The following is a 24,275-nucleotide window of genomic DNA, read 5'->3' on the forward strand; positions in this document are numbered from 1 at the left end:
AAAAAAAAAAAAAAAGTGCTATTCATTCTTTACCTCCTTAACCCTATTCCACATAGTCATTTTTATGAGCTTTTTTTTTTTTTAAATATTTTTATTTATTTCTAGGAGAGAGANGACTAAGCCACCCAGGCGCCCCTATATGAGCTTTTTTTGAAAATGATCTTCTAGGGGTGCCTGGGTGGCTCAGTCGGTTGATCATCCAACTTCGGCTCAGGTCATGATCTTGCAGTTCGTGAGTTCGAGCCCCACATTGGGCTCTGTGCTGACACCTAGCTCAGAGCCTGGCGTCTGCTTCAGATTCTGTATCTCCCTCTCTCTCTGACCCTCCCCTGCTCACGCTGTCTTTTTCTCTCTCTCTTTCAGAAATAAATAAACATTAAAAAGTTTTTTTTAAATAAAGAAAGAAAATGATCTAAACAAAATCACAAACCCCTTTTTGGTCATAGCCTAATTGACTACGTATTTTCCACTGAAATTTTTTCTTCTCATTCTTGCCTTGTTATTGTTTTACTTCTCAAGGTGATTTTTGTTTGTTTTTATTCCCTCTCTTGTGTCCCTTTTTCCCTTTTCCCCTTAGATGTGGGCCTCTCTTTCCTTAGGCTACCTAGAGAACAAAGCAGTTAAAAGTTCATTGAAACTTACTGACTTCTGAACAGGTTTTCATGATTTATGAAAGAAAAGAATATGTGACATGATTTTTTAAATAAATATCTGTATGACATTAATGAAGTTTAACTTTTAATATTTAGGCAGGTGCTGTAAAGGACTATATTAAGATGATGCTTCAGAATGATTCACTTAAATTTCTGGTGTTTGCTCACCACTTAAGCATGCTCCAAGCTTGCACAGAAGCAGTCATAGAAAACAAGGTAGGTATCATTTTTCTATAAAACACTTTTTAGGATGCAGATTTTTTAATATAATAGACATCAATTGTAGTCTTGTAATTGAGGTTTTTGTGGCCTTGTTTAAATTGTGGTATATTATTATTAGATTTTCTTCATGCAAATATACTCATATTACTATTATATTGATGATATGCTATTAAACTTTTTCTTTTCTTCCAGGCTTATAATTTTCCACTAATCTGATTATCTGGGCTGATTAAAATATGCTGACTTGATAGTCTATGTTGTGAATTTCAGTATTGTTACTGGATGTACTATTTGAGACTGATGTAGACAGTTAAAAATTAAAATTTTTATTTACCCACAAGGCAACCCTAGAATGTGGGTGATGTTGAGGGGAAACAAAATGAATTCAGCCAATATTAGTGCCCAACTGCAGTCATACCTTGTAAACTTTAAACAGAGTATGTTGCCTAGAAGATGTAGTACAGGGGAATTTGAAACATATGGCCCAGTACTCTACCAGGTTAGCTCTCCAAACCTGCTGGCCTTAACTGCCTTTTCTTAGGTTCACCCAGTTCCCCAACAGGCTTATCAGAGACCGCATGTGCCACTTTTTTTCAAAGCTTAAATGTCATCTCTATTTATGTGGTGAGGGCTTTTGGGGATGCTCAGAAATAGCCAGAAGAAATTTCCTGACAAATTGTGTGAACTTAATATACGTGGAGTGGCAGAACCACTTGCCTTTGTAGGTAGATGTTTTACATGGAGGAATTAAGCTATGTTTTTTAAAACTGTATACATATTATGAGCATTTGACACCTATGTTTATTAACATTAGCAAAGAAGTAATTCTAGAGTTTCCTTCATAGAAAGATTTATGATAATATATAATAAAGTACTATCCATGAAAAGGTGCTCTCACATTGAGTACCATATAGCATTTTTTTTTAATATTGATTCCTTTTTAAAAAAAATTTTGCAGGCTGCCTGGGTGGTTCAGTGGTTGGACTGCCGACTTCGGCTCAGGTCATGATCTCGCAGCTCGTGGGGCTCTGTCCTGACAGCTCAGAGCCTGGAGCCTGCTTCGGATTCTGGGTCTCCCCGTCTCTCTGCCCCTTCCCCACTGACATTCTTTCTCTGTCTTTCAAGAAAAAATAGACATTAAAAAACTTTTTAAAAAATATTTTTAATGTTCATTTTTGAGAGAGAAACAGAGACAGAGTGTGAGTAGGGGCACAGCAGAGAGAGAGAAACAGACACAGAATCTGAAGTAGGCCCTAGGCTCTGAGCTATCAGCACTGAGCCCCACACAGGGCTCAAACTCACAAACCACATGATCATGACCTGAGCCAAAGTCAGATGCTTATCCGACTGAGCCACCCAAGTGCCCCTCATATAGTATTTTTTTAATGCTGTTTATTTTTGAGAGAGAGTGCAAGTGGAGAAGGGGCAGAGAGAGAGAGAGAGAGAGACAGGATCTGAAGCGGCCTCACCCTGATGGCAGAGAGCCCAATGTGGGCCTCGAACTCACTAACCATGAGATCATGACCTGAACTCAAGTCAGACACTTAACCATCTGAGCCACCCAGGTGCCTTTAATTATCATATAGTATTTTTAAATCACCTTTTGAGGAAGAGTTAATTAATCTTAGAAATATTTTTAAATGACTGGGCAATAAAATTAGAGTCAGAATATTTTCTTATTCTGATTCCATTAAACTTAAAACCTTAAAACCACTGGGATCTATTCTAAGCATGGCAGTCTGTCTCTTCTCCCCACTTCTGCTTTACTGATGTGTTTAGAATCCCATTTTACATTACTTACATTTAAAAATGATAGGTAGTCATGAGATGGAGGTGAATTTCTCCCAAACTCTCTGTAGCCTGACGATGTGTATTTTCTTTAAAAGGGCCATCAGAAGATCTCTCTCATTGGATATTAAATTGATCACTTATGAATTTATATGTTTGTGAAGACATACAAAGTTAATATGGGACATTCTATTTAATAATTGACTATTTCCTTGTGAAAGTGAATATTTATATGTCTCAACTATTTAAGGCTGAGTTTTCCATAAAAGTGCTTATACAAATGAGACTACTATTTGAAATTCAGGACTTCTACTGAATTTTGGAAAGTTGAATAATGAGTTGTTTTTAGATACTCACACACAGATTGCTCCCTTTTCCCAACCCAAATCATTCCTAAAAGACAGCACTGTTCAATTTAGCACCTAATGTTTCCCTACTTTTTAAAAAATATTTGTGAAGAGGCACCTGGGTGGCTCAGTCCGTTGGGCGGCCAACTTCAGCTTAGGTCATGATCTCAGTTTGTGGGTTCGAGCCCCACGTCGGGCTCTGTGCTGACAGCTCAGAGCCTGGAGCCTGTTTCAGATTCTGTGCCTCCCTCTCTCTCTGACCCTCCCCGGCTCACACTGTCTCTCTCTCAGAAATAAATAAAACATTTAAAAAAATTTTTAAAAATATGTGCGTGAATTTCTTGGTTCCCCAACTCAGTGGAGATGACCTTATCACATATTTCTTTTAACTTTAGGAATGTGAGAAAAAAATGTGTTCAAATGGTACACTAAAAAAGATATTCTCCCAGTTAGTATTGAGATACTTCAGAAATAAATGCACTATTCTTCATTAATAATGTGGGTAAAATCCTTTCTCCCTTCTCCCCTGTCTGGCTTTATTTTTATTTTAGAATTAATGAACCTGTAACTTTAAAGTTAGCCTTATTTGTCATTTGAAGTTTGCATGTAAATTTTCATAGAATTTTACTCAAGACATTAGCTCAGTGATGATTTATGGAGCCCTGTTTTATATAAGCTATTCACTTGGCATTGATGGTATGAAGATGAATTAGACACAGATTCTACCCTCAAGTAGATTAAAAGATTTAAAAATTTGGAATTGTTATAAGACGCATTAAGAAATTTGGTTAAGATTCTTCTTATGTAACATTTACTAACCTTTCATCTTAACCCATTTCTATTTTGTCATGTGAGCATAAAAATCAGGTATAAAATATATAAAACGAGATGGGTGCTAATTTTGCCATTTCCCTTGTTGATACTAGACACGCTACGTTAGGATAGATGGAAGTGTTCCGTCTTCAGAAAGAATACATCTAGTTAATCAATTTCAAAAAGATCCTGATACTCGTGTGGCTATCCTAAGCATTCAGGCTGCTGGCCAGGTAAGAAATTTTAGGTGTTAATTTGATAATGAAATGTCATTAAGATAATAAAAATGTCACTAATCATAATTATAACTTTATATCAAGATAAAAGTGTAATAAATATTCTACTTTGGAGAATATTTGGCAGAGACCTCAACACTTTTGACTCAAAGCTCCTAAATTTCCAAGGAAAGAATTTCCTAGAAGAGTATAGCTAATTTGATTGTAATACTTTTCCATGACCTTTTTTTTTTTTCTTACTTTGAATTTGCTAAGAATTCCCTTTCATTTCCTACAGCATTTATCTTACCTGATTGGTTTCACCAGAACCTCTGAGGCAAGGTAGCCTGAGGGAAAAGAACTCTTCTGTCTGAGAACCATTTTATGGAAGGTCCCCGGTTTGACCCTTAAGATTGTGTTTGGCTACAAGTAAATGAGATTTGAGAATGACTCAAATACATAAAGTTTATTCCTTCATGTATACAGTCCCAGGTTTGCCTGGTGATTTCACAAAGTCCTTAGGACTTAGGCTTCTCCTAGCTTTCTGCTCTACTGCTCCCAGCAGGTAGCTTCCTTCAGGGAGCTGCTAGAGTTCCTCCACATATCTGTGATCCAGGTAGCTGACTGGAGAAAGGCACCCTGCAGCCCATTCACCTGCAGTTAGCCACATGGTTACAACTAACTTTAAGGAAAGAGGGAGAAAGTAGCCTTTGTTTCATCTAATCACACTATACATGAGGTGTTCTTTACAAAGAAATGAAAACCAAATGGCTCTTATGAAAGACAATGCCACCCCATGTAAGGGGGATCCTTCTGGACTTTTTTTCTACTAACATTCCACAATATTTTGATATAAATGTCTAAGCCAGGATACGTAACATAGGGAAAAGGAGTTGAGCATATTGCTGTGCGTCCAACCTGGTAAATAGCATATCTGGCATCTTCTGTAGACTGTGGAATCGGAAACAGGACCAGAGTCCTGCTAATTGACGTCTATAAAATTGTATATGTAGAGAAACTCCATAAGGATGAAGAAGTTCTAGAACTCACCAGGAGTTCTAACCAAAAGGAGGGTTGTCTCAACATTTCCCTCATGTTGGATTAAACTTCTAGTCATCTGATCTGAGTTTTATATCTGTTAGAATATTCTAGCCAGAAGGAATATTCTCAAAAAGAGCTTAAAAATGGAGTGCTCATAGCATGGGAGAAGAAAGGATGGAGGACGCCAAGTAGAAGGATTTTGGAGTGGCTTGATAAAAGACTTTTTGAAATTAAGATTGTAGAGAGCACCAGTATTTTATTCAAGGCTTTATTCCTGAAGACCTGCTATAATTCAAAATTCATATACCTGAATGCTTGTATGTCCCTAAGAGTAAAGGAAAGTAGAAAGGGCTCTGTTCTTTTTTTGTTTTGTTTTGAAAGGGCTCTGTTCTTAAGGCATGTGAATTCCATTATAGTTTAGTAGTATCTCAGAGGGACATAGGTCTTACCAGCATATTTCCCCTTTATTCCTATATGGTTTTATGATGCATAAAAGTGTCCATCCCTCTTTAAATACTCCTTATTCTTCAACATCATGTCTAACATTTTGTGGTGTTTCCTGTCCTAAATAACAGCACAGTTTAGCTTGATGGCTATTTGGTTCACCATGTTTTTATCACCTCTAACTTCTGTTCTAAGTGATGGATCTTTAGTGAAATATTCAACTTGAGAACTCTTGCCACCATTTAATGAATGCTAGTTTGACATTGTTATGTGATATAAAAATATTTTAAGTTAGGTACCATAGCAGCACAGCATTTGCAAAAGTCATTCTCTAATGGAAGTTCCAGTGCATGTGAACAACACTATGGATTAAATGATTCTCTCAACGGATAGTAGGTATTTCTGTCAACCACCTAACATCCTTTACTACTAAGTGTCAACAACTTAAGTACAGCTCACATTTCACTCAGCCTTTCAACGTTAAAATCACGGATTTTTGGACACATTCTTAGTTTGAGGAGATTTGTGTTATTTCTCATTTATTGATTATAAAACAAGACCTAATACTTATTAATGTCACACTGTTTCAGACTGATGTAAAATGCAATTGCACAAAAAATTCAATTATGTTACATATTGAGATACAAACCAGTAAACTCAAGGGTGTTTGAGATGTAGGAGAAATTTCATAGGAAGAGAACAGTGTGACTAGAGACATGATTTTCTTGCTTTATAGAACAACTACATAAATAGAGGAAGTCGTTGCTCTCTGCCTAGTTGCTATGGATACCATGTGTTAGAAATTATATTCTCGTTTATAATTCATTTTATTAGATTTTCCAATGGTAATGTGAATCCAGCCCTCATCAGAGGATAAAATGATTTTGTTTATATATCTGTCCAGCTGACTTTTGAAATATTGAAATACCTTTTAAATGTGTTTTTTGTAGTTTACCTAGCCATTTGCAATAAGCAGTTTTCATTTGCCTTTCATGAATTAAATTTTCTTAATTTGGCTTAAAATGAAAGGCTGACTTATTTTTAAGTACTTCAGCTTTCTCTTGTTCATTTAACATGTTCAGAAAGACTTTATTATATATGGCTGTATGTTACATTCTCAGTTTATTTGCATCTCAATTTCTTCACTTTATTTTGCTTAGGGTTTGACATTTACTGCTGCAACTCATGTTGTATTTGCCGAGTTGTATTGGGACCCTGGTCATATAAAACAAGCAGAAGACCGTGCTCACCGAATTGGACAGTGCAGTTCTGTGAATATTCACTACCTTGTTGCGAATGGGACTCTAGACACCCTTATGTGGGGAATGTTGAACCGAAAGGTAAAGCTTGAATTCAAGATTACCAGTGTACTCATTATTATGCAGAGCCTTTGTAAGTTAAGAGGCTGAGTTGTAGTGTTTTCAGACAAAGGATACCCAAGTACACTAAGATGATGATAGGAACCAGGTTTAGGAAGGCCTCAGTAGTACCTTCCCTCTCCTCTGTGATAAGGGAGAGACATGAACCATTCTTACTGTCTTCCATTCTGGAGGCCAAAAGAGGAAGAGCTAGCAAGGAACTATAACATTTTCAAACTTCAAGTCCTTTTTGTAAGCTAAGAATAAACCCTTACTGTGTTAGGCTGAGCGAAATAAGTCAGGCAGAGAAGGACAGATACCATATGTTTGCACATATAGGTGGATTAAGNAAAAGAATAAACCCTTACTCAGAAGGAGTGAGTTCTCAGCTAATTTTGGGCAGAGGACAGCCTGTACCTGGACTCCAGAAAGAGCAGGAAGGACGTTGCTTGCTCTTTCCAAACAGCTGTCTTTTCTCCTCTCCAGCCTGTAGGGGTATTTTCAGAAAGTATCTGAGTAATTATTAGAGCATGTTTTTCAAGCGCTTAATATAGATATTCAAAATGGTCAATCATAGGTAGGTTCAATTTCAAAGTTTATAAATATCAGAATAAAAGTTTTTATGAGAAAAACAAATAGTATAACTTCTCTAGCTGGACATTTTCCTCATTAGGCATAGGAAACATTGACTTGGTAATTTGGTTGTAATTTTATTACTAAAGCCCAATGATAGGTTGAAACGATAAGAGTTTCTTTAGTGGATTACTCCTGGTTTAAGTGCAAAATCACATTACTACTTAGCAAGGGTCAGCTAAGCTGTGAGAGAATTTTTGTAAAATTCTCATGCCTTTTCATCTTACAGACACAAGTTACAGGGAGCACACTGAATGGTCGGAAGGAACAACTTCAGGCTGAGGAAGGTGATAAGGAAAAATGGGATTTCCTGCAGTTTGCTGAAGTTTGGACTCCAAATGAAAGTTGTGAAGAGCTCAGGAATGAAATTTTGTTCACTCATGTAAGAGCATACGACAAATTCTTCTCTTTTTTTTATTTTTTAATATCCTGAAACTATAACTTTGTCATATATTTCTTAAGTAGCCACTTTTAATTGTTTATACTGTTGAAAGGAGCTTCCCCATAAAGCTGGAAGACCTCTTAGAACCCCAAAACAACACTGCAAGGCAGCTGCACCAGTGGCTCGTAGCTTCCAGCAGCTAGACCAGTGCTTCCTGTTCAGCCCCTCAGAAATGCAGCTCAGTAGAATCCAGCCTTCAGAAGAAAATGTCACTGGCTGTATTTATGAGCCTGAGGATGGGGAAAGATGTATTAACTTTGCCACAGAGAGTGTAACACAAACGGGTCCTGTCAGTACAGACACCTGCATGACAGTGTCCAAAGTATCTAACAATTTATATGAGACTTTAATTAGTAAAACACAAATGAGCCAACAAAAACAGGTGAAGAATGTGAGCATTAGGAAGACCCGTGAATAGCCAATAAATGTGGAAAGGAGCTCTGCCTCACCAAAATAAGGCAAATTGTAAAGGTACGTTTTCCCTATACAATTAGTAATCTGTGATGTGGCACTTCGAGATCATGTGACTGTCTTGTTCCCAGAACCTTTTATCTGGTGGTCTTAGCATTCATTATGATCTTTGTCTGAATCAGTGGGGTTTTTTTTTTACTTTTTTTAATGTTTATTTATTTTTGAGAGAGAAAGAGAGAGTGAGCGCATGAGTGCAAGCAGGGGAGGGGCAGAGAGATCAGGAGACACAGACTCCAAAGCAGGCTCCAGGCTCTGAGCTGAAAGCAGAGAGCCCGATGCAGGGCTCAAACTCACAAACTGAGATCGTGACCTGATCTGAAGTTGGCTGCTTAACCGAATGAGCCACCCAGGCGCCCCTCTCTGAATCAGTTTTTAAATAATGGTTTTTCCAATTCTATCTTTACTTCTAGATTTATTAGCTGACATTTTTCTGTAAAGTGTAAAAAAAATATCACTGTGAGCTTGGGAATTCTGTTGCTGTTAATGTGTTATGACCTTTTACTTTTTTTCTTTGTTTTTCTTAAGATCTGGTTTATGGAAACTCCTTTCTTTTTCTTTCTTTCATTTTTTTTAAACAAGTCCCTACATTTCTTTGACTGCTTCCTTGCTTTCTGACAAATAGTTTGAGATTGGCCTTGTATTTTTTTTGTCCCAGAACTGGAACTGGACATTTGTTTAGGGAGCCTTGATTCCTTTTGCTGGGAAATGATATTTAGAAATCAGGGTTTGTTTGTTTGTTTGTTTGTTTTTTTATTGCTCCAAGATGTCATTACTTCTAGGCTCTTTTCTGTGTATACAGGGATTTACATACACATACATACATTTTGTCATGGATAGATTAATATGTATGTATGTATATATGTGTGCATTTTTAGTTCATAACTTCACTCTGATACTCCAGTTCAAATCCAGCACCACCAGGTTCTTTTTCTCTTCCCACCTGTGCAAACGTAAGCATTTATGTTTCCCTTATCCAGCACGAAGAAGTCTGTTTCTTGACATCATCAGTGTATGTGCTCGGTGGCTCTGTCCTTCCTTATATGCAAAACACTTTTAAAATAACTACACTAATACCATACTTTACATCTGTTAGATTGGCAACAATGGAAATACTTAACATAACAAAAATGTCAGGAACATTTTATATATAAAACTTTCATATACTGCTGGTGAGTATAATTGTTTTAACCCCTTGGGAGAACATTCAGGTAATATCTGGTAAAGTTGAAATGCCCTTAACCCAAACCATTCCATTTCTAGGAATATCTTCTCACCCATGGGTAGAAGGATACATGTACAACAATGTTTATTGAATCAATTTTTGGAATGTTAAAGATTAGAAACAACCAAAATACCCATATGGGTATTTAGGTATTTTGGTTAACATGAATGAATTACATTTATGTCTCAACATGACCAGATTTTGAAAACATGTCATTTTTAAAATGCATAGTGCATACACACAAATAATATTGTGTATTTATGAATACATATGTATACATAATGAAATATACAAACACACATTGGAATAACCCATAATAAACTTGTAATATTGATTTTATCTAGAAGGAGGAGAATGAGTCTGGGGAAGAATAAAAAATGTAATACCAACTTCAACAGAAATGTTTAATTTTTAAAAAAGAATAGGAATTTGGAGTACCTGGTACTCAGTCAGTTCAGCATCACCTCTAGGTTTCAGTTCAGGTCATGATCTCATGGTTCGTGTGTTCAAGCCCCGCTTGGGATTCTCTCTCTCTCCCCCTCTCTCTTTGCCCCTTCTCTGCTCACGTGCACTTTCTCTCTCTCTCAAAATAAATAAACTTTAAAAAAAAGAATAGAAGTTAAACATTACAGTATTACTGTTTGTAAATTTTGAATGGTGGGTACATTTCTGTATAATAATAAATACTATCAGAGAATATTTGAGAAGATTAAAATCATTCAAACTTTCTGCTTTTTCCTAGCGCCTTTGGTGCCTGATGGTGTGAAAGTTAGGGGGAGTTTAACATTTTTTATTTGAGTACAGTTGACACACAATGTTACATTAGTTTCAGGTGTGCAGAATCGTGATTTGTAAAGTTTATGCATTATGTTATATTCACCGCAAGTGTAGCTACTGTCTGTCCCCATGCATTTCTATTACACTATCATGGACTGTGTTCCTTATGCTGTGCCTTTTATTCTTGTGACTTATTCATTCCATATAGGGGAGTTTAATTTTAATTCTTGAAAGAATTTAATATTTGAAAGGTATTATAGAAATAAAATTAAAGTCTGTTAAGTTTCGTTCCATAGGAAGAAACGGTGTTTTTTATGTGGAATCTTATTAAATTTTGTATATATTTCATTTACATGGCTAGTACATTTATTTTTTTGTAGAATACTAGAATGCCATTCTATCAAATATTGCTTAAAAATAGAAGGATTACTGGGGCGCCTGGGTGGCTTAGTCCGTTGAGCGTCCGACTTTCGCTTGGGTCATGATCTCGCGGTTCGTGGGTTCGTGCCCCGTGTCGGGGCTCTGTGCTAAATGCCAGCTCAGAGCCTGGAGGCTGTTTCAGTCTGTGACTCCCTCTCTCTCTGACCCTCCCCTGTTCACGCTGTCTCTCTCTCTCTCTCTCTCCTAGAAATAAATAAAACATTAAAAATTTTTAAAAAAAAATAGAAGGATTACTTCTAAGACTTTTTTCTTTTGTTTAAAGAACTACTTTCCTTTTGGTAGTGTTTATATATTTTGGTCTATTAAAAATATCAGTAAATATTTAAAATCCTAGGTATTTTAAAAATATGTAACTAAAATTATGATTTGTAGCTGTTCTCTAAAATTTCCTCACTACTGAATTATGTTTAAGGGTTCATTTTTAAGATAAGTATTAAGAATTTAAAATGCATCTTCTCACGTATATACATGTTTATTGTTTTTAAATGTATTTGAATAAGAATATATATCTGTGTATGAAGTTTTTTAAAAATCACCCAGTCACCTTTACCAAATCTCACTTTCCTGAGCCAGGTGTTTTTCTTTTACACTTTAGTGTTACCTCCCACAGATTTTTCAGTGCATGTCACTTTTTAAATAGCATATTTTTATTTTTTTATTTTTTACTGAGGTATATATTCTGAGGTATGTAACATTTTAAAATGTTTCAGGTGATAGCATCGTAGTTCAATTTTTGTATGCAGTTAGTCTCCTTCATCCATTTCGGTCATGCCCCAGCTCCCTCCCCACCCTGATAACCACCAATGTGTTCTCTGTATGTACAAGTTTGGTTTAGTTTGGTTTGGTTTTTTAGACTCCATACATTAAGTGAAATCATATGGTATGTATCTTTGTCTGAAATATTTCACTTAGCATAATACCCTCAAGGTCCATTCATCTTGCAAATGATAAGAGTTCCTTTCTTATATCTAAGTAGTAGTAGCAGTGTGTGTATACATACACACACACACACACACACCATATTTTCTTTATACATTCATTCATCAGTGGTTACTTAGGTTGCTTCCATATCTTGGCTACTGTAAATAATGCAGCAATGAATTTAGAGGTGCATATCTCTTCTCAAATTAGTGTTTTTGTTTCTTTGGATAAATGCCCAAAGGTGGACTATTTGGATCATGTGGTGGTTCTATTTTTAATTTTTTGAGGACCCTGCATACTGTCTTCCATAGTGGCTGCACCAATTCACATTTCCACACATTGTTCCTTTTTTTTTCCACAACTTCACCAACACTTAGAGTTTCTTATCTTTTTGATACTAGCTGTTCTATCTAGTGTGAGGTGATATTTCATTATGATTTTGATTTGTATTTCTCTGATAATTAGTGATATTGAACATCTTCTTATGTGCCTCTTGCCATCTGCATGTCTTCTTTGGAAAAATAACTCTTCAAGTTTTCTGCCATTGTTTGTTTTTCTGCTATTAATGTTTGAGCTTTTTTATATATTTTGGATATAAACCCCTTATTGGGTATATGGTTTACAAATATAGTCTCCTATTCAGTAGGTTGCCTTTTCATTTTGCTGAAGGTTTGCTTCACTGTGCAAAAGCTTTTCAGTTTGACATGGCCTCACTTATTTATGTTTGCTTTTGTTGCCTTTGCTTTGGAGTCAGATCCGAAAATTCAACTCCAAGACCAATGTCAAAGAGCTTACTGTGTATATTTTCTTATGGTTTTATGGTTTCAGGTCTTACATTGAAGTCTTTTTCAGTTTTGAGTTAATTTTTGTGTATGGTTTAATATAGTAGTCTAGTTGAATTCTTTTACATGTGGCTATGCAGTTTTCCTAACACCATTTACTAGAGCTACTGTTCTCTTCCCATAGTATGTTCTTAGCTTCTTTGTCCTAAATTAATTGGCCATAGATTTGTGGATTTATTTCTGTGCTCTTTTCTGTTCCATTGATCTATGTGTCTGCTTTTATGCCAATACCATAGTGTCTTGATTACAGTAGTTTTATAGTATAGTTTGAAATCAGGGTGCCTGATACCTCCAACTTAGTTCTTCTATCTCAAGATTATTTTATCTGTTTAAAGTCTTTTGTGGTTCTATACAAATTTTAGGATTATTTTTTCTAGTTTTGTGAAAAATGCCATTTGGATCTGATACAGATACAATAGACCTCTAGATTGTTTTTCATAATATGGACTTTTTAACAATATTAATTTTTCAATCCATGAGCACAGAATATCTTTTAGTTTGTGTCTTCTTCAGTTTCTTTCTGTCTTATAGTTTTCTTTCCTCTCCATGGATAAATTTATTCATAAGTATTTTATTCCATTTTATTGTAATTGTAATGGGAATTTTTTCTTATTTTTTCTTTCTGATAGATCATTAGTAATGGATAGAAATGCAATAAGTTTAGGTATATTAGTTTTGTATTCTTCTTTACTGAATTCATTTATTACTTCTAATCATTTTTTTGATGGAGTCTAGGGTTTTTTATGTATAGTATGTCATCTACAAATAGTGACAGTTTTATTTCTTCCTTTGTCATTTAGATGTCTGTCTTCTTTTTCTTGTCTGATGGCTGCAGCTGGGAATTATAATACTGTGTTAAATAAAAGTGAAAGTCCGCATTCTTGTCTTCTACCATGCAAAGGAAGAACTTTCTGCTTTTCCCCATTGGGTATGATGTTAGCTGTGGGTTTGTCATATATGGTCTTTATTACGTTGAGGTACTTTCGCTCCTTACCTACTTTGTTGAAAGATTTTATCTTAAATGAATATTTGATTTTGTCAAATGCTTTTTTCTACATCTATTGAGATTATCCTTATCATTCCTTTTACTTAATATGGCGCATCACATTGATTGATTTGTAGATGTTGAATCATTCCTGCTTCCCTGGATAAATCCCACCTGATCACCATGTATGATCCTTCTAATATATTGTTGAAGTCTGTTTACTAATATATTAATAAGGATTATTACATCTATGTTTGTCAGGGATATTGGCCTGTAATTTTCTTTTCCTGTGGTGTACTTGTCTGATTTTAGTATCAGTGTGATGCTGGCCTCATAAAATGAGGTTGGGAGCATCTCCTCCTCTTCCATTTTTGAAAGATTTTGAGATGTATGTTATTAAATCTTTTTGAGTGTTTGGTAGAATTAACTAGTGAAGCCATTTCTTGTAGACTTTTGTTGGAAATTTTGTGATTTCTGATTCAATCTCCTCATTATTAGTAATTGATGTATTTTCTTCATGATTCAGTTTGCAAAATTGTATATTTCTAGGAATTTATCCACGTCTTTTAGGTCATACAATTTGTTGGCCTGAAATTGTTGATACTAGTCTCTTATGATCATTTGTATTTCTCTGGTACAGAGAACTGGTAACTTCTCTTTCATTTCTGATTTTATTTGAACCTTCTCTCTTTTTTTCTTGACTCTACCTAAACGTTTGTCAACTTTGTATGCCTTTTTAATAAAGCAGCTCTTTGTTTCACTGATCTTTTCTGTTGTTTTTTTAAAGTCTTTATTTCATTTATTTCACTCTGATATCTATTGTTTCCTTCCTTCTAATATTATTTTCTTCCTTCTTTTGGGCTTTGTTTTCCTTTTTCTAGTTATTTTAGGTGCTCCTTTAGATTGTTTGAGATTTTTCTTGTTTCTTGATGTAGGCCTGTATTACTAAACTCTTCCCTCTTAGCACCTCCTATGTTACATCCTATAGATTTTGTTGTATTTATAGATATATTGACATTTAGATATATATCATATTTCTGTTTTCATTTGTCTTGCACATGTGGGCATGCGCGTGTATGTGTGTGTGTGTGTGTGTGTGTGTGAGCATGCGTGCATGTGTGTTTACTCTTTGATTTCTTCATTAGCCTTTGTTTTTTTAGTAGCATGTTGTTTAATCTCCACCCATTGTGATTTTCTCCAGTTTTCTTTTTGTAGTTGATATCTAGTTTCATACCATTTTGGTTGGAAAAGATGGTTGGTATGACTTCATTCTTCTTAAATTTATTGAGACCTGTTTTTTGTCCTAATATGTGATCTTTCTCAGAGAATGTTCCATGTGTATTTGAGAAGTAAGTGTTCTGCTGCCTTTGGATAAGATGTTCTGTATATATCTTTAAACACCAGCTGATCTAACGTGTCTTTTAAGACCAATGTTCCTATATTGGTTTCCTGTCTGGATGATCTATCCATTGACATAAGTGTGGTATTAAAGTCTACTACTATTACTGTATTGCTGTCAGTTTCTTCCTTTAGGTTTGTTGACATTGGCTTTATATATTTTGGTTCTCCTTTGTTGTCCACAAATGTTAATATCTTTCTGTAGAATTGACTACTTTATCATTATATAATGCCTTTCTTTTTCTTTTATTACAGACTTTGTTTTTAAAGTCTGTTTAGCATGGCACCTGGGTGGCTCAGTTGCTTAAGCACCTAACTCTTCATTTCAGCTCAGGTCATAATTTCACAGTTTGTGAGACTGAGCCCCAGGACAGCATGGAGCCTGCTTGGGATTCTCTCTCTCTCTCTCTCTCTCTCTCTCTCTCTCTCTCTGTTACTCCCCTTGCTCTCTCTGTCTCTGTGTCTCTGTCTCTGTCTCTCTCAAAATGAATAAATAGGGACGCCTGGGTGGCTTAGTCGGTTAAGCGTCCAACTTTCGCTTAGGTCATGATCTCGCGGTTCGTGGGTTCGAGCCCCGCGTCGGGCTCTGTGCTGACTGCCAGCTCAGAGCCTGGAGCCTGTTTCAGTCTGTGACTCCCTCTCTCTCTGACCCTCCCCTGCTCACACTGTCTCTCTCTCTCTCCTAAAAATAAAAAAAAAATTAAAAAAAAAAAAAACCAAAATGAATAAATAAACTTTTAAAAACTAAGTCTGTTTTGTCTGATATGAGGGTACCTAAACTAGCATTCTTTTAATTTCCACATCTTTGGAATATATTTTTCTATTCTTTCACTTCCAGTCATGTGTCTCCCTAGATCTGCAATGAGTCTCTTATAGACAACATAGAGGTGGGTCTTGTTTTTTTATCCATTCAGCCACTCTGTCTTGTGTGTGTGTGTGTGTGTGTGTGTGTGTGTGTCTTTTGGAGAATTTAGTCCATTTACTTATAGTAATTATTGATAGGTATGTACTTCTTGCCATTTGGTTAAATCTTTTCTGACTTTTATCACAGTTCCTCTCTTCCTTTCTTCTTCCCTTGCTTCTTTCCTGGTGGTTTGATGACTTTCTTTAATTTATGTTTATATTCGTTTATCATTATTTTTTGTGTATCTACTATAGGTTTTTGCTATGTGGTTACCATGTGATTTATATATAACAGCTGATACATATATATATATATGCACATATTATCTATGTATATATATGTATATGTGTATATATGTATATATGTATATGTGCCAGCTGCTCAGGGGATGTCCTCTATGTTGACTGCACATGCGTGCCAGCTGTAGCAGAGCTGTAGCAGGGCCATAGGAGGGTATGTAGGCTGGACTAGCCCACTGGGTACAGTAGCATAGTAGGAGCATTTGGGGCCAGGGGAACCCTACTGGCTTCAGGAACCTGCAGGGGAACCTGGGTCCAGGGCAGGTCTGCCAGTTTCAGCATGACCAGGAGAGAACATTGGAGCAGGGTAAGCCCATTGGTGCTACCAAGGCTGAGGGAGTACAGAAGTGGTGACTGCCAGCATGGCAAGTCAGAATAAGAACTCAAAATGGGCACCTACCAATACCTCCTTCCTCAGAGAAAGTCCTGCCAGTGGATGCTTATCTCCAGCAGATGCTGAAAGAATAGCTCATAAATCTCCTTTCCATATGGTCTAGGCACTTTTCAAATTTCTGCTTTTGCCCTCGGTCCCAAGATGAGTGAATCTGTACAGGAGCCCTTTAGTTACATATAGCCTCTTGGATCTCCTGGACATAAGCCCCATTGGTTTTCAGAGCCAGACATTTTGGGGATTTGTCTTTCCAGTATAAATCGCAAGGATTGGGGTATCTGATGTGGGGCTCCAGCACCTTGCTTCTCTAGGAGAAATGGTGAACTTCTAAGATTCCTCCCTATGCCAAGGATAGGATTTTTGGCAAAACCACGTCTCTGCCTCTCCTACCCATCTTGATGTGGCCTTTACATGGACTATTGTGGATAAGCTCTTCAGGTAGTTTTCCTGTCTTCTTGAGAGGGAATTAATCTATATATAGCTGTATATTTTTGTATACATGAGAAGAGATAAGTTAAGGATCTTTCTTTTCTGCTATCTTAAACTGTTCTGGCCTCACTATGCGTTGTTATACACACTATGGTTTTCTATAAATTGGAGTTCTATAACGCGGAGACCATTTGTTTTGATGTGTCTGTGCTTTGTTTGTATTTGGTGGTTTCGGGCCAGGATGCAAAATGTGCTTTGAATGCACATGCTACTCGTCACTTTGTTATTATACCCTCCAGTTTCATGCATTTTAAGAAATATTCAATTTGTTGAAAAGTCCTAAGCATATTTAATCTACTGATAAACATATTTTTCTTCTGAATGTTGCCAAACTTTCAGCATTTCCTATGGAGATTTTTCTATTTATACTAATTTCTTTCTGATTCTTTTTTAATAACGTCTTCATTTTTAATTTCCTACACTTAACATTTTTTCAGATATTTCCAATTTTGTCAATTAATCTTTGCGAAATTAATCAGATTTGCCCACTGTCATCAAAAACTTGTTTAACTAAAAAGTTTGTAACAGTTCTAATTGGATGGTTTTTAACAGGTTGTGAATATTTCTGTAGTGTCAGCATATTAAGAGATGTTCATTTTCTATTTGTCCCAGTGCCCTGCGGCTGCAGCTGGAGGTTTGAGCCGGGGCCAAGAAGAGGGACCTTCCGTTGCAGGAAGAACAGATTGTATATGTTAGCACATGACTCAGCCCAGCCCATCAGCCATAGTAAACGGGGGACTGAGAGATTCAGAGAGGAGGAGACCAAGGAGCAGAGTGTGAGCTCACCAGGCAAAGAGAGGATAAAATGAGGGCATGGAATTGGCATTATCTTTATCTCCTTCCTCCCTTAATCAGAATTCTCTTCTGTCACACAATTCAGCTGTTGGGATAAAAAAAATATATATATGTGGTACCAGGGCTGGTACTGTACCAGTATAGATGGGTGTAAGAGTACTGGTTGTTAAAATATTCAATTTCTTTTCTTAATGTTTGGTAAATAGCCTCTTATTCAGTCCCCTCATTGTACTCCCTCACCCCACCAGTAGGGCCATCGGGACATCCCTGTGATGTGGCATAACATGGGGCCTCTAGGACTTTGCTTCAGCACAATACTGGTTAATGCTTCTGTTGTTACGTATGTGCTGTTGTTAAATATGTGCATAATACCTGCGTGGAATTAATTCACACAAGTGAATGAGTCACAGTTCTTAACCTCTCCTAAATATATTTACATTTTTTTAAGGAAATCATTAATCCAAATGTAACTCAAATGGAAATCCAACTCAATGTAAACATCCACCACCATGAGGAAAGATAGATCTGCACAGCCCAGATGACTGTCCCTTAAGTAACAAGTGTTGTCTAGGAGTCCGTCACCAAGCTCACTGCCTCAGATGCAATCCTATTTCTCAGGCTTCTTTCTTTTCTACTTCTGAAGGCATATGACATCTGACTACTGTTTTGGTTTAGACATGTTTTGATTTTCCTACAATGGCTTACATTGAGCAATGAAGTTGGTCATTTATAGATAAAAGGAGAGAAGGGCGTGGAGTTAGTTATTCTACATTGTCATTTCTTAGTGATTAAAGGCTGTTTCTAAATACAATATACTGAGTGGAATATTCCAATAGAAAGCCTCCTCCTCTCTCTGATTTTCATTTATGCTCCATCATCTGAGGGGTATCCCTTTCTTTAGCAATAGCTGTGAGAATCGGGCCCTTCCTTTAACCTCTACAGAGCCCTTTCTCTCTTTTGGCCCTTAATGGATAAAGAGTAACATCATTATCCAGCCATTTGAGTCTGACTGAGGTCCCCTTCATCCATATTATATATACTGTAAAGTATCCAAAAAGAAAGTTGGTACATACGTGATTCATTCGTGAGCAAAAGAAAAAACTCTAGTTTAGTGGGGTTAACAAGCCCAACTTGTACCTAAGGCGGATCTTCTTTCTGCTTGGTTTCTCTTCTTCAAGTCTCAGTAAGCCAGAGTTGCTTCTGTTTTCTAACTTCACACAGTAGCTCTCTATCCATTTTGGAACAGATCTCCAGATCCCAAATTCAGTCTCTGATTTTGAGGTCTGTATTTAGCCTTACCAGTTGTTTTCATTTTGTGTGCTCAGAGTTCAATAGCTCACAGTTTTCCTTTCTCCTCATTAGACTCTTCCTGGTTGCCTACCTTTCTTACCCTGCCTTGGCACTTGAACCTTTGACCTGGCTCATACCACTGCCTTTTTCCTATCAAACCCGTCCTCAAGCCTCCTGCCTGGTCTGCTGTCCTCAAGGCCTTCTTGAACACCCTTAACCCAAAGCAGATTTCTATTTCAAACACTCACACTTGCATTAAAAATATGTAGGATGGCTGCTGGTCTTAAAAAAAAAAAAAAAAAAAAAAATGTGTAGTTGGTAAGAAAAGCTCTTTAACACAACTATGAAATTTAAAAATATGCCCTCAAAATTCAAAAACAAACCTTGCATCTTTTATTAAATGCTAACATTGTATGAAATGTTTCTTTTGTTGTGGGCTAAGGAGTACAATAGGGAATTGTCTCATACAAATGAAAAATAATATTGTTTCCCACATATTGTCTAGTTGAGAAAAGGCTGACAGCAAAATAACGTTACCCATAGGAGCTATGGCACTCATGAAGTCTAAGTTTTTCTTAGCCAAAATCTTGTGCTTCTGAATATGCAAATGCACTGGTTTCTTGAAGCTAACACGTCTTAAACTAGACTCTTCATTTATATATATTTTAGAACTCAAACCACTCTCTAAACTATATAATTAGTCTTTATAATAGCCTAATAATAAGGACAAGAGGATGACCTCATTGTTACGGACAGAGACATATAAATGTCTCCGTCATGGCCTACATGACATAGTGCTATTATTAGACATTTATCTTTGTTTGTCTTTATTACTTGAGTCCACTTAGTAATAACAATTCACTCAGTAGTAATAATTAACATCTATCAAGTGGCTATTCCATGCAGCCACTGTGCTAAGCCCTTAAAACACATAATCTTATTCAACCTTCATAGCTATACCCCAAGGTAGATACTACTCCCAAGCCCCACTAAAGCTCAGAAACCTTAAATAATCTGCCTAAGTTTATACAGCCAATAAGTGACAGACCAAGGATTTGAACCCAGGCCTTTCTTTTCTACAGCCTACCTTCAAGACCTTGCCAGACTGTACCAGACACATTATAGTTAGCACACTGTGGACCCTCAGTTATTTGTGGAATGAATAGAGCGTTGAAACACTTCAGTTTGGTTTAGTCAGTGTTTATATGATAGGTACAATGTACAGGGCATTTAAAGACCATTCATTATATAAATATTTTAGGTTATATTAAAACCACAATTAGATACGACTTCACACCCACTAAGATGTCTAAAACTAAAAAGACAGACGACAGGTATGGGCAAGATGTAGAAAATTTGGAACACTCAGACATTGCTGGCAGGAATGTAAATTGGTATGGCCATTTGGCAAAATAGTCTGGCGGTTCCTTTCAGTGTTAAACATAGAATTACCATATGATCCAGCAGGTTCATTTTCAAAGAAATTCACAACATACATCTGCATAAAAACTTATACATGAATGTCATAGTCCAAATATCCATCAATTGATGAATGAATAAACCAAATGTGGTATATTCATACAACGGAATATTATTTAGCCATAAACAAGAATGAAGTTCTGATACATGCTACAACATAGAAGAATCCTGAAAACCTTGTGCTAAATGGAAAAAGCCAGACAAAAAAAGGCCACATATTGTCTGGTTCCATTTGTATGAATTGGTCCAAATGGGCAAATCCGTAGAGAAATAAAGTAGATTAGTGGCTGTCAGGGATTTGGAGGAGGGAGAGATAGGAAGTGACTGCTTAATTGGTACAGGCTTTCTTTTTTTTTTTTTTTAATAGTTTATTGTCAAGTTGGTTTCCATATAACACCCAGTGCTCATCCCCACAAGTGCCCTCCTCCATGCCCATTACCCCCCTTCCCCTCTTCCCCACCCCCATCAGCCCTCAGTTTGTTCTCAGCATTCAAGAGTCTCTCATGGTTTGCCTTCCTCCCTCTCCCCTTTTATTTCCCCTTCTTCTCCTCCACGCTTCTCTGTTAAATTCCTCCTAATCCTCCCATATGTGCAAATATATGGCATCTGTCCTTCTCTGCCTGACTTATTTCCCTCAGCATAACACCCTCAAGGTCCATCCACGTTGCTACACATGGCCAGATTTCATTCTTTCTCATTGCCATGTAGTATTCCATTGTGTAGATAAACCACATCTTCTTGATCCATTTGTCCGTTGATGGACACTTAGGCTCTTTCCATGTTTTGGCTATTGTTGAGAGTGCTGCTAGGAACATTGGGGTCCATGTGCCCCTATGCATCAGCACTCCTGCATCCCTTGGGGAAATCCGTAGCAGTGCTATTGCTGGGTCATAGGGGAGTTCTATTGTTAGTTTCCTGAGGAACCTCCACACTGTTTTCCAGAAGGGCTGAACCCGTTTACATTCCCACCAACAGTGTAGGAGGGTGCCCGTTTCTCCACATCCTCGCCAGCGTCTGTAGTCTCCTGATTTGCTCATTTTCGCCACTCTGACCGGCATGAGGTGGTATCTCAGTGCGGTTTTGATTTGTATTTCCCTGATGAGGAGGGATGCCGAGCATCGTTTCATGTGTCTGTTGGCCATCTGGATGTCCTCTTTGGAGAAGTGTCTGTTCATATCTTCTGCCCATTTCTTCACTGGATTACTTGTTTTTCGGGTGTGGAGTTTGGTGAGTTCCTTATAGATTTTTGGATACTAGACAGGCTTCCTTTTTGAAGTGATGAGAATGTTTTACAAGTAAACGGTGGTGATGGTTGTATAATTCTGAAATACTACAAAAATCACTGAATTGGACACTTGAAAAGAGTGAATTTTATGGTGTATAAATAGATTATATCTGAATAAAGCAGTTAGTTTTAAAATACTACATGCTAGGTGCAAAGCTAAGGAAAACAGCTAACATTCCTTTCGAGCTTACTCTTTAATTGGGAGAGATGACTATAATCAAATCATTTTAATGAGATATAATATATGTCAAAATAGAGATATGTAAACAAGGCTCTGGGATCACGGTACAGAATAAATAACTACTGTGGGCATATGGGAAAGGTTCCGTTTGGAAGCACTTGAGCTGAATTATGAAGGATGAGTTCAAAGGGGGTGGATCTAGTTCAGCCAGCCCTAGGGAACACCGAACGCGTTCCCCAAAGCACAGTGATAAGAACAGTTACCCCTTGTTCTGGGAATGGGAATTCCATGTGAACCTGTGAGTTAGGGACTCAAATGGGAAGAAACCAAAACTCTGGCCCCAGTCAGAGGAAGAGGAGCCGACACGTAATGCCTAGAAGTTGGATTTATCCTGGAAAGAGTGTAATGTCATCCAAGGCTTCTAAGCAGATGAATGACCTGATCAGATTTCTGTTTTCAGAAGATGATCCTGGTAGCAATGTGGGAAATGAATGGGAGGGAGAAGGGACAGAGGTTCTTGGAGGCAGTGGTAGATGGGGAAGGGATTATGTCTGCCATCCCTCCGATCCCATTTGAACCTATGGTGAAGAGATTTTTCTGTCTCTGTCTCACGGCTTTCTCCCCGTCCCTGAGAGAGAATTTTTCAGAGCCTAAGAAGCTGTCTGGGCCACAGTTGAGGGCTAATGAGTTACTTTTCTCCCCAGAGCCATGCGTCTCCTGCACTTGTGTCTCCACCATAAGCAGAGTGAAAGCACCTTGATCTGGCAGGCCCTACAGGCTAGATTTGGGCTGAGAAGTAGGAATCCCGTGATGGCTTTGGGTTTTAGGTGGTTTCTTTAACATACCTTTTACCAAAACTTTACTTTAATAAACACAGACCTATTAATAAAGCCAGTTCCTTTTTATTCTTAGGGCTATTACTATATAAAAGGCTGCTTTGGAGGTACCTGAGTGGCTCAGTTGGTGAAGGAGCTGGTTCTTGATTTCAGCTCAGGTCATGATCTCACAGTTCATGAGTTCAAGCTCCAGATCAGGCTCTGTGCTGACAGTGCAGAGCCTGCATGGGATTCCCTCTCTCCCTCTCTCTCTGCCCCTACTCTGCTCGCACTCTCTCTCTCTCTCAATTAAAAAAATTTTTTAAAAATTTTTAAAAAGCTGCTTTGTCAGGAATTCCCAGATGGAATTTGGGGCACTAAACACCACCCTGAACTCCTAACAGTAGCAATAGTAAGGGGAAAGAAAACCTCCTGACCTTTCAGCAGTAGGGTCAGCCTAGTAACGCCTTGAATGAATTCTGCCTAATAGCAGCTTGTGCAGGAGGAGGAGGGGGAGGGGAATGTCATAACCAGAGACATGCGAGTAGGTGACATTCTGTTCTCATTCTAGAGATCTGTGCATTATGCAGTGTTTTGCTTTATAATTGTTTTTTAAGTTTATTTATTTTGAAAGAGAGAGAGAGAGAGCGCGCGCACCAGCGGGGGAGGGGCAGGGGCGGACAGAAGATCCAAAACAGGTTCTGAGCTGTCAGCACAGAGACCAATGCAGGGTTCAAACTCACAAACCTTGAAATCGTGGAGCTGAGCCAAAGTCAGACACTTAACCAACTGAGCCACCTAGGCATCCCTGCACTGCTTTTGATAAACATAATATTTTCTTTTTTACCACATTGTTCTTTTAAACCAGTGCTATTTTATTTCGTTTGCTTTATTTTCTTTATGGCCACAGAGAAAAACATTGTGCCAAAGAGTGGATCCCTGTCAACATTTTAACTACATGAGAGTGGACATTTTACAAAATCTGAAAAAGTCCACTTTTAGGAGACCTGAAATTCATTTTGTTTAGTTAGATGACGAAAACTGTACTCTTGTCATCATGTCTCCTCTGGCTTGTTTGCAAAGGTTAGGGCAGACACCTTCATTCCAGCCCTGCTCACCACCCGTTCGTATCTCAGTGGTTTTGTTAAGTCTTTGAAAGACAGGAGATGAATGACGTGAGGCAGTAATGATTCCTACCAGGGCTGCCCTTTGAGCAAAGTCTCTGAGACTGGACACCGGTGTGTTTAGTTGGTGGTGTGGCCACGCTGGGAAAGCACCAGGCTTTGAAGTTCTTTGTGGATTTTTATGAGTTTTACAAGATTCCCTTTTCTTCT

General features: G+C 37.4%; 1 protein-coding gene across 1 annotated transcript in view; it reads left to right on the forward strand.

The window, feature by feature from the left end:
- The window catches only part of ZRANB3 (zinc finger RANBP2-type containing 3), a 257,774-nt gene that overhangs the window by 201,538 nt on the left and 31,961 nt on the right, over nt 1–24,275 (forward strand). The window contains exons 8-11 of the mRNA XM_077747849.1: nt 750–869; nt 3,937–4,056; nt 6,684–6,863; nt 7,744–7,896. Coding sequence (XP_077603975.1) covers nt 750–869; nt 3,937–4,056; nt 6,684–6,863; nt 7,744–7,896 — 573 coding nt within the window. The remainder of the gene's footprint in view (nt 1–749; nt 870–3,936; nt 4,057–6,683; nt 6,864–7,743; nt 7,897–24,275) is intronic.

The sequence above is a fragment of the Crocuta crocuta genome, unplaced genomic scaffold (assembly GCF_008692635.1).
Source record: "Crocuta crocuta isolate KB4526 unplaced genomic scaffold, BGI_CrCroc_1.0 scaffold427, whole genome shotgun sequence".
In the NCBI taxonomy this organism is placed as follows: domain Eukaryota; kingdom Metazoa; phylum Chordata; class Mammalia; order Carnivora; family Hyaenidae; genus Crocuta; species Crocuta crocuta.